We start from the raw sequence: 12,080 nt of genomic DNA on the forward strand, positions 1-12,080 counted from the left end.
CCCTCCCCAAGACAGCAAGTAATCTGATATAGGTTATATATGTACAATCACATTAAACATATTTCTGCATTAGTCATGCTGTGAAAGAAGAATCAGAGCAAAAAGGAAAAACCTCAAAAAAGAAAAAAATAATAATATGGTTCAATCTGCATCTAGATGCAACAGTTTTTTTTCTGGATTTGGAGAGCATTTTCCATCATGAGTCCTTTGGACCATTGTATTGCTGAGAAGAGTCAAGTCTCTCACAGTTGATCAATACACAGCGTTGTTGATACTGTGTACAATGTTCTCCTGGTTCTGCTCATCTCACCCAGCATCAGTTCATGTAAGTCCTTCCAGGTTTCTCTGAAATCTGCCTGCTCATCGCTTCTTACAGCACAATAGCATTCCATTCCATTACCATCATATACCACAACTTGTTCAGCCATTCCCCAACTGATGGGCATCCCCTCAATTTCCAATTTCCAATTCTTTGCCACCACAAAAAGAGCAGCCCATTAGTGGATATTTCTGATGTCCTCTGGAAAAAAGACCAGAGGAAGTTTGCCTAGATCTCTAAGGGGGTGGTAATAGGGCCCTTACAGAAATTTTGCTGTTTCTGGCATAAAAAGAGAAGCCTAGAAAATTTTGTCTAGATTCCAACTGGGTGGCCTTTATGTACTGAGAGAATCCTTGAAGAATTTATATTCCAGGAGAGTTGGTTTCTCACCTGAAGAATTTATAATCAATGATATATAAAGCTGCAGTGTCTACTGTAAAAAATAGTTTACAAAAAAAACTATCTGATCCCTTCTCATACCATGATCAAGAACATTCTTCCTACACATTCCAATTATTCTAAAAAAAAAATTTGTTGAGATGGGAAATTGAAATATGAGCCATTAGTTATTGATGTTCTTGATTGTTTTGGGTGGGGAAATAATAATATCTATGATTATTCCAATTGTCTTGTGCTGTATCTCCCTCTTCAAATTATCATGAGAATCAATCCCTCATAACCCTTTAAATTGTACGGCCACAAGGCTAGGCATCTCCCTTGTACATATGGTCCAACTACCCTTCTCATCTTTTTTTAGGTACTATTTTAGATTTCTCAAATAACAAAACAAGTATGGATATGTTAAGAATCCAAATGTAGTGGTTCCAATGTCAATGAAAAGGAAAGTAACTTGTTATAATACTGAGATCTTTTCCCACTTGCAAGTCTTTTGTTTTCATCCTTGAAAGATCTCAACATGATCTGGCTTTCCTGAATTCCTGATCAAGTTTCTTATAAACTTGGCTTTCCCTCTAATTTTTGTTTCATACTGTTTTTAAGAAATGATGCTGCTCATTTATATTATATAATAATATATATTATTTAGTCAAAATGTAAATAGTTTTTATAGCAATTTGTTCAGTTTTTAAAATTCCCTTTTATCTTTGTTAGACTTATCCAAAACAGAGAGGAAAACTGAAGTGTCCTGTCACAACTGTTACTGTTTATATCTCCTTGTAGCTCACTTCATGTTTCCTTTATAAATTTATATGCAAAGGCATTTGGAGCTTCTAAGTTTAAAATTGATACTAAGGGGCAGCTAGGTGGCGCAGTGGATAGAGCACTGGCCTTGGAGTCAGGAGTACCTGAGTTCAAATCCAGCCTCAGACACTTAACACTTCCTAGGTGTGTGACCCTGGGCAAGTCACTTAACCCCAATTGCCTCACTAAAAAAAAAAAAAAATGATACTTGTTTGCTGTCTATTCCTTTTCTTGTTTATCCTTTTTTGTTCTGAATGTTTGTTTTTGCTTTGTCAGATTAGCACTGACTGCAATTTCTGCTTTTTGGGGATTTACTTGATACATAATTTTTTCCCCCAGCTCTTTTTATTTTAAACTTTGTTTTTAAAATGTAGTTGTAAGGGGGCAGCTAGGTGGCGCAGTGGATAAAGCATCAGCCCTGGATTCAGAAGTACCTGAGTTCAAATCCGACCTCAGACACTTGACACTTACTAGCTGTGTGACCCTGGGCAAGTCACTTAACCCCCTCAAAAAACATTGGCCCTCAAAAAACAAAAACAAAGACAACAACTACTAAAAAATATAGTTGTAGGGGGCAGCTAGGTGGCGCAGTGGATAGAGCACCAGCCCTGGATTCGGAAGGACCTGAGTTCAAATCCTGACTCAGACACTTGACACACACTAGCTGTGTGACCTTGGGCAAGTCACTTAACCCCCATTGCCCAGCACCCAATGTAGTTGTAAGCAACATATTTGTGGGGTTTTATTCTTATCCAATCTGTCACTCATTCTATGAGGCCATCTAATCCATTTACATTTAAAATCATGAAAGATGGCTTTATATTCTTCTCCATGTCTCTAATATCCCCATGCCCCCACCCCCACCCCGGTGGTCTGTTGGAAACACAATCTCTTTGGTTATCTTAGCTTAATCCACAGTTTAAGATGGCCCTATTCCTACTGGCTCTCTCCCTCTTATCTTGGAGTCCCCCAAGTCTCCCTAACTCTACTTGTTAGTCTTTTTCAAGTTTCTTTTTCTTGCTTGCTTTTAAGTATTTTCCTCTCAGTTAAGTAGTCAAGAAGAATCCCTTTCCTCTCCTTTACCTTGTTTTTGTTCATTAGTTGAAAAAATTTCATTGTACCTTTTTCTAAAACTTTCCCTCATTCTTTTCATTATCTGTGTTCCCTATCTATTCTTGACTATTCTTTGTTTCCTGATCTCTAGGCTTATTAAGTCCTTCTTTAGCCTCAGACACCAGCTGTAAGACCCTGGGCAAGTAATTTAACCTTTGTTTCAGTTTCCTCATCTGTAAAATGAGCTGGAGAAGGAAATGGCAAACCACTCTAGTATCTTTGCCAAGAAAACCCCTGTAGGCAGGTTATTATGAGATTATTCCATGATATTTCAGATCTGCTTCCCCAACATCACTTTTGTCTGACCTTTTCTTTCATTCTTGTCTACTTACATAAGTTTGGAAAGAAATCCCTTAATTGTCTGTTACTATTTTGTTGTTGTCCTTGGTTACTTTGTTTGCCCTTCTGTTATTTCTTGCATCTGGATTGCTTAAGGAGCAAATAGTCTCTTCAGGTCTGGTTGTTTTTTTTTTTTCTAGGAATGTTTTAAATTCTCTTTTTGATAGAATGTCCATCTTTTTTTCATTAATGGTCAGGCTCAGATTTGTTAGTTAAGTCACCTTGGGCTGCATCTTCAGCATCACTGCTCTTTGAAACAAATAACTTTATTTTCCACTGCATTTTCTAGTGGAACCAGAATAGTCCTGTGTTAATCAAATTCCCTTTACTTTATATTTGAAGGTCCTTTCCCTGGCTGCTTTCAGAATTTCTTATTTTCTCCACAGGATCATTCAGTTAAACCCCTATGTGACTTGTAGTTTGGAGTGTAGGGTTTTATTTTTTTTAATTTTTTTGAGGTGATCTTTCTTTTTATTGCCACTTTCATTTTCCATGTTCAAAAGTTGAGTAGTTTTGTTGCATTATTGCATTATGTTGTTCAGATTTTTTTGACCTGTCATGTTCTTCTGGAAGACCTACAATATTCAAGTTGTCTCTAAAAATTCTGACTTCATGGTCAATATATTTTGCTTGGAGATCAAGTTTTCTTTTAATGATATTGATTTTTGCCTCTCTACTTCCTGATTGTCTCACTTCCCTATATTTGCATTCCCAATTAATAAACCTCTTTTTTGTTTCTTTGGTTAACAGTTGCCACAGTAGACTCAGGATTTTCTATTCTGCTTTCACAATTCTTATTTCTTTTTAAAAACATTTAAAGACATTCTGCTATAGTTCTTCAGCACCCACAGGCTCCTCTGCTTTATCAGGTTTTGATTAATTTTTATTGGTTTTGTCATACTTATCTGTAGATGGCTGAACTATTTTACTTGATCCAGAGGTCACATTTCCTTCTGCTATTAATATCTTCCCTGTTGGTTTATCTGCTTATGTTCAAGATCTTTGAATTTACTGCCTCCTGAGGTCTTTGGTAACTACTCTTTTATTATTTATTTTCCCCTATTGCTCACTTAAAAAAAATAAATGTATTTTTTTAATTTTCTAGTTACATGTAAGGATAGTTTTCAACATTTGTTTTCATAGGATTTTTAGTTCCAAATTTTTCTCCCACACTCCCTTCCCTCTCCTCTCAATGAGGGCTAAGTGACTTGCCCAGGGTCACACAGCTAGTAAGTATCAAGTGTCTGAGGCCAAATTTGAACTCAGGTCTTCCTGAATCCAGGGCTGGTGCTTTATCCACTGAGCCACCTAGCTGCCCTCCTACTATTTCTTAATGGCATTACATAAACTCTAGTTAGCTTAAAGTAACAACATAAATTGAGGCAGATCATGATCTCTGATGTTCCTTCTAACATTTAGATTTTATGATTCTTAAAAAGTAGAAAAGAAATAAACTACTTGGCCATGTCGAGGTTAACAATAGTTAAGCCGTAATTCAGTCACTCAGGGAAGTTCTAATCTTTACCAAATCTTTCTATATGGCCATCTTTCCTTAACATATGAGAAATATTGCTTCAGAAATATTAGAAGCCAGCATTTAGTAATTTATGTTGTTACTTTAAGCTAACTAGAGTTTATGTAATGCTTTATGATTTTCAATCATTTTGCATGTATTTGCATGTAGTATCCCCATTTTATAGATGCGTAAACTGAGGCTAAGAACAGTTAAGTTATTTGCCTGTGTCACACAGTTAATGTCTGAGTCAAGATTCAAACTCAAGCCTGCCTGACTCCAAGTCCAACATACTAACAATTACCCAAGCTGCTCAAAGAATAAATGTCTGAAATTATATGCTATACTATACTCTTTCTTTCTATAACTGAGGAAAGGCTATCCACTGAACCTATAAACTCCTTGAAGATAGATAGAACTGGGGGGGGGGGGGGCAGACAGGTGGCGCAGTGGATAAATTACCGGCTCTGGACTCAGGAGGATGTGAGTTCAAATTCGACCTCAGACACTTGACAGTTACCAGCTGTGTGACCCTGGGCAAGTAACTTAACCCTCACTGCCGCCCCCCCCCCCCTCCAAAGTAGATAGAACTTACCATTGTTTAACTGATATAAGCTATTGAAACTGCAAGCATAGTGCCTAAGAAGAAATACTAGCCTCTATAGGATGGGCCTTATATTATACCAAATCTATTCAATGACAGGAAACCTGAAAATTCTGCTAGTTATTTTTAAGAGAAGTTGGCTTCCACAAGATAAAAGAAAACAGATCAGTTTAGGTGCAGTTTTTCAAAAGAACCACTAGGTAAGATTTTTAGCTAGTTTTTTCTCCTTTCTAGTATAAGGTCCTAGCATGCTTAAATGTAGTGGGTTATTTTTAATTCTTCCTTGCAATTCCCTAGGGAATTTTTTTTTTAAGTTGTTAAAATGTTTTTGATGTTAGCTTCAACTAGTCCTCAGTTTGTGAAAAGGATTTAATTCTGCTTCATTTAGGTAATAACTCCTCTGATAAATATTTCTGCCCCATAGTATCTTTCTGATTATGTATGGAAAGAAGATGGTCTGGGAACATTTCTTTATAATAAAATAATAGCAAATCAGGATTTACATGGCTTTGACCTTTTCCACTGATTTAAAACAGAAATTCTGATGCTTGTAAAACAATGAAAGCAGTCTATGAATAACCTAGTAAAGACCTATTCATTCATAAAAATCACAACATACTATACTTGTACTCCATGAATTCAAAAAACATTAATGCTATCACAATCATTAATATATAAAAATAACTAGAGCTTAAATTCTTCCAGTTGTACAATAGGTGGTATGTTACCACATACATGTAGTTGTCATGGCTAAAGGTTTGATTTACAAATTCATGGATTCAGAAACTTGTTTTTTCTTAGTTAACAATGGACTATCAATATGATAAGACCCTAAGGAAATTATAAATATAGAACAGGGGGAGATTCTAGATCTGTGATTAAATTTGTACAGAGAATTTCCACATGAGGAAAAACCCTTGACAATACAGGTCATCACTTCCTCTGTAACTTATACTCTTAGTGATATGCCTAGAACACTGAAAGGTTAAGTAACTTGCTCAAGATGAAAAAACCATTATGTGTCAAAAGTGGGACTTAAACCCATGTCTTCCTGGTTATAAAGCTGACTATCTACTATGCCATGCTGCTTATATGAAATGGCAATAACTTATAAGGCTCATAGGATATAAAGGACACCAGATATCATCTTATCCCCACATCAAAGAAACCAAGGCCCATAGAGACAAAGTGATTTGGCCACAGTTATACAGCTTTTTAGTGACAAAGTAGTGACTAGAACACAGTTCAAATCCCAGGCCAGTACACTTTCTACTAATTTGCAAAACAGAATTCCAATTTACTAATAAAACATAAATTTGTCACTTATAAATTGCTACAAAATTCACCAATTTAGTAATGTCACCTTTTTTTCTATTAAGCTGCACTAAGTACACTAAATATTAGAGCAAAAAGGTTGTTTGGTAAAGAAATGTTTAGTACAAAGTGAGCTGACCTTCTTACATGATAATTTTATGAAACCAGGGCGCTTAATGAACTGTTCTTCTCTAGTTTGCAGGATAGTTCAATCTCAGCTATCTAGATTTATCATCTAGAATCAAGAGTACCTTTTTTCTTGTTCACTGATAAACAATGACCAAGTCCTACTCTTCTACCTCTCTTTTATCTAGACTCAATATGTACAATGATTTATTATTATAGCACCCTTCGTTTCAATACATTTTCATAATGTATTATAACCTCTAAAAATCTATAATAACATTTTATTAGTATCATCCTGATGACAAAGGATGACACAAGTTCTTTTCAGGCTCTGAAATTACAAGCAGGAAATTACAAGAATTTCTGCAGGTATGTGGTTCTTATTACTAATTCAAAAAGAAAAAGCTTGAGAAAACTACCAAAGACTTCAAAGAATATATCATGCAATATTTACATCCAAAATTTCTCCCTTTTCTCATCTCTCATTATCTATACAATGTAGAAAAATTTGGATAAGAATGTGGACTATATAATCAAGTTTAGATCTTTGTACAGTCTCCTAATAAGTTCTAAATGTATACATTTACAACATACATTAAACTTTATAATGCAAATTTTTTTCTTAGAATCAGTGTCTTACTGAATTGATTATTCTTACTAATTTTGAATGATACGTTATTCTATCTTAAACGTCCTTTAGTATCTTTTAGAGCAATTTCTTCTAACCACAGGAACATATTTTATTAATAACATAAGGACTCAGAATCTATGATTCAAGGGGGGCAGCTAGGTGGCTCAGTGCATAAAGCACTGGCTCTGGATTTAGCAGGACCTGAGTTCAAATCCAACTTCAGACACGACAGGTACTAGCTGTGTGACCCTGAGCAAGTCACTTAATCCTCATTGCCCCACAAAAAACCCCAAAAAAACAAAAACAAAAAAAGAATCTATTATTCAATTTGGAGAAAATTTAATTTTTTAGGTGTGTAGTTTTTTCCTAAAATGAAATTAAACATAACATTTCCAAAATACATTATAAAATTCCATGTGTTTGCTTTATCTTTATGCTAAAATTTCTTCTGGTTTAAAGAAATAATAATGTCAGCATCTGAAGGCTTGCAAAACACTTTACTATATATCTTATGCTAATTAAATTTCACAACAAGTTTGAAGAACTATTTCTATATCCAGTTTAGACACGAGAAATTGAAACTGAGAGAAATTAAATGACTTGCCCAGGGTCACACAGTTATTAAATACCCAAGAAAATCTTCAAATTCAAGTCTGACATTACTGAATATGCTTCCTTGGGGTGGAGTAGGAAGCTGGGAAGAAGGGATATTAATACACAACCTAGATACAAAATATTATTCTAAGTCACGCAACAAGTTTCCTTAATTTAAAAGAAAGCTAACACTCACTGACTTTTTAAGAATGAAAAATGTTTGCCTTTCACATCTCACTTACTGATGCCATCTCCATGTTATTGATTTGGGCCTCATGGAAGCCTCCATCTGACATTACTTCTTCTTCTGCTTCTTCTTCTGCTGTGGCAACATTTCTTCGCTTGAACAACTGAAAAAGAAAAGTCTTTTATGAACAGCATTCCACATGCTGAGAAAAATGTCTAAAATGTTGACATGCTTTAACCTAAAGATCCCAAAGCTAGACATATGCCCTAAAGAAGTTAAACAAGCACTTATCAAGCACCTACCACAGGCCAGGTATATAGGTTAAAGGTGGAAAGAAAGCTCTCATACACACCAAAATATCCAAAGAAGCACTTTCTGTGGTAACAAAGAACTGGAAACAAAGTAAACACTGAATGCCTGGAGATATAAAACAAACAAAAAAAAAACCTGAAGACTTTAGAGAAGGATAGGAAGACAAAGAATAAAAGGAAACTGGGGAAATAATATACACAAGTATAACAATGTAAAGAGAAAGGAAGACAGGAAAGAAGTAAAGGAGAGAAGGAAAAAGAAAGGAAGAAAAAACAGAAGGAAGGAGAAAAGGGAGGGAAGGAAAAAAGGGGAGTGGGAAATTATAATAATTGAGCTTGACCCAGGAAAAGATTTGAGAAAGTTACCTTATTCTCTAAAATGCAGAGGCATGGGACTTATGATTATGCAATACTGGGTTATTATAAATATTAGTTGGTATTCTTAAACTTCTTTTTTTCCTCTCTAGTTTTTAATTTTTTGTTATTAGGAATGTTTGTGTAGGGGTAGGAAGGATATATTTAGACACTAAAGTAATGCAAAATAAACTTTTAAAAATAAGATCAGCTTTTAAAAAAAATAATATTCCAGAGGAATTCCCTATTTGACATGAGCTGTTGAGAAAACTAGAAAGTGGTTTGGCAAAAATTAGGCTTAGACCAACATCTTATCCCATACAGCAATATATGCTCAAAACAGCTACGTAATCAACAGATTAAAAACCATACCATTAAAAAAAAAATTAGAAGAGAACTAGATCAGGTACTTTTTATAAGGTAGACCTAAAATGGAAATTCTCAGCCAAACAATGGAAAGAACAAATCACAAAAGATAAAGACTACAAAAGATGGGAATATTCAGTCTATGTTAGAGATACAGACAGACTAGCACTCTAATAGACTTGGTGGAGCTTTGAATTAGTCCAGCTGTTTATGGAAAGCAATTTGGGATTAGGCGTGAAAAATGTACTAAAATGACCATATTCTTTTGACCTAGGGATTCCACTACTAAAGATACACCTCAAGGAGGTAAATGATAAAAAGGTGGTGGTGGGGAGGGAGGAGAAATGTATATACACCAAAATATTTAGAGCACTGCAATTTGTAGTAATAAACAGATGGGAAACAAAAGTGTATGCCCAATTACCGGGGAATGATTTAACAACTGTGATATGTGAACATAAGATAATATTATTACTATACTAAAAGAAATGGCGAATGTCAAGAATATAGAAGCATGAGAAACCTTATGAAATGATACAAAGCAAAGTTAATAGAACCAGGAAATGTATGAACAATAACTACAATATAAATGCAATTAATAAGTAAATGAAATAAAAATGAAACTGAAAACTCTAATTTTAATTACACCAAGCTTGGCCCCAAAGAAGAGATGAAAAAAATGCACTTTGCCACCTTAAATGGAAAAGGAGGAGACTGAGGATGTGGAAAAGTACACAAAGAGTGCAGAAAGAAGCAAGTTTTTTTCCTTCTTGCCTTTTTTCCCTTTGCAAACATGGGTAGTGTAGAAGTGTTTTGTATGACTTCATATGTGTACATGTATGTGTAATATATAAATTAACAAAATAAATGGGTATTGTATTTCTTGCCTTCTCACAGAGTGGGGAGAGTAGAGGGAAGGAGAGAATTTGGAACTGAAAACTAAAATTTAAAAAGTTTTCAAAAAAAGAGAAAAGAACATATACTGTCAGACTCAGTTGATGTGTTGGTTAATTGTGCTGAACTGTTTTTGCTACTTTTTGCTTTTGTTTGTGTTTTTTTTTCTCTTTTTTTGGTAACAAATATGTGTAATTAAGAAAATATATTCCTACAATGGTAATGACCAAGAATGCATGCCTCATACTGCATGTTGTCTATCACCTCTCTGTCAAGAGGTAAGATGCTTCATCATTAGTCCCCTGGAATTGTGGTTTGTCACTGCATCACTAATAAGGTTTCTCAAGTCTTGAAAAATTATTTTTCTTAATATTTCTGTTAATTGTATAAACTGTTCTCGTTTTGCTCACATCACTCTACATCATATTGATATTCTCAAGGTTTCATCCAATTATTTCTCATTTTACAATTATATTACATCATATTTATATCCCATAATTTATTCAGTCATTCCCCGCTCCCTTAGTTTCCACTTTTTTGCTGCTCTAAAAAGAGCTGTCACAAATATTTTTGAACATATAGGTCTTTTTTATCTTTTGTTGGTCTCTTTGAGTTACAGTAGTGTCTAGGACAAAGAATATACATAATTTATTAACTTTTTGGTCATAATTCCAAATTGCTTTTCAGAATGGCTATACCAATTCAGAGCTCCAACAACAGTAAAGTAATGTATCTACTTTCCTATAGTTCCTCTGTCCTGTCATTTTCCTTTGGGGGGGGGGGGCGGCGGCGGGCAGGGCAGTGAATCTGATGAGTAAGAAATAGAACCTTAGAGTTGCCTTAGTTTTCCTCTTTTAGCTTTTCTTTCATTTAATGTCCTTTTTAAAAACAATGCAATAATTTTTCCTTGTTCATTTTTAGGGGGTAAGCTATAGAGATATGTTTGGGAATAAAGGTGATAACAGAAAAACAAAAGCTATCTCCCCAAAACTGGCACTTCAAAAACTAAAATTTAAGCATCTCAACAAAGAACAAGCATTCCATGTAAGACAGAAAGGCTATTGTCCTTATAGATGAGATTCTTCAATGAAGTGGCATACCATGAAGGTGATAATTTTGGGTGACTCTTATTTATTTTTTAAAACTATTTGGCTTCTTATCTCGTGCAGGATAATGAAAAATTAAATAGCAAACAATTTCCATTATATGCACAGCATGACTTTATAATCAGTAGCAATGTTTATCAGCATGTCACCCCTTAAAACACTGGCACATTCTTGATTGTATCAGAGGAGCAGTAGCATGGCCTTTGTGATATTTAATTACCATGGGTTATGATAAAGCACTGATTTGGTCTTGTTACTCATTTATGACAGCAAGATGGCAATCATTTCAAACTGCTAAAAATGTGGATGTAAAAAGACAACTTTAACATTTAAAAAATGTCAACTATGAAACATCAAAAGTTCTTCCTAAAAAAAGATAATTCTAGCAATAGTGTTGGAACATAGGGGACGGAGATGAAGAAAATTTAAGAGGTAGCCCATATTCATGATTTCAAAAAGCATAAAGAAATTAATTTTTAAATTTAAATTTAATTTTTAAATAATGGATGTGTACTATTAGTTCTAAGTAACACATACAATACATAAGTAGGAAGATATCCTATGATCCCAAGAAAGCTAGACAAGGTGCTCCACTGAAACACAGCATGATGATCATTTAAAACTTCAAGAAAATTCAGAACAAAATTTGATGAGATGACACTAAGAGCACTCTACAATCATGTCATCTAAGAACTCTACGATTCATTTCCAAAGACAGTGTAGTCAATGAGCATGTAGTGATAATTGAGTGGTAAGCCAAGCATGTTAAAGCAATTCTTTTCTTTGCCAAGGAAAACTCTCCATGCACAAGACATCCTATTCCATCCCATCTTCTCCAGCAGTTTGGCTCCCATCTTTCATAATAGCCACTTTCTCATTAACCTTTAATCTCTCCCTCTTTACTGGCTTCTTTCCTAATGCCTACAAGCATCCACCATCTTCAAAAAACCCTCAGTTGATCCATTCATCCCTGCTAGTTATGCTATTGCTCCTTCCTTTCTTGGCTAAAGTACTTAAGAAGGCTATCTGACAACTGGGGCCTCCACTTCTTTTCCTTTCGCTCTATCGTATGGCTTCTGAGTTCATCATTCAAATGAAGCTGATGTTTC

The 12,080-nt window shown here is 34.8% G+C and overlaps 1 protein-coding gene across 1 annotated transcript in view; it reads right to left on the minus strand.

Annotated features, from left to right (window-relative positions):
- KPNA1 (karyopherin subunit alpha 1) overlaps nt 1-12,080 on the minus strand; it is a 95,274-nt gene that overhangs the window by 38,192 nt on the left and 45,002 nt on the right. Inside the window, exon 3 of the mRNA XM_043992833.1 lies at nt 7,996-8,103. Coding sequence (XP_043848768.1) covers nt 7,996-8,103 — 108 coding nt within the window. The remainder of the gene's footprint in view (nt 1-7,995; nt 8,104-12,080) is intronic.

Source organism: Dromiciops gliroides, chromosome 3 (assembly GCF_019393635.1).
Source record: "Dromiciops gliroides isolate mDroGli1 chromosome 3, mDroGli1.pri, whole genome shotgun sequence".
Classification (NCBI taxonomy): Eukaryota; Metazoa; Chordata; class Mammalia; order Microbiotheria; family Microbiotheriidae; genus Dromiciops; species Dromiciops gliroides.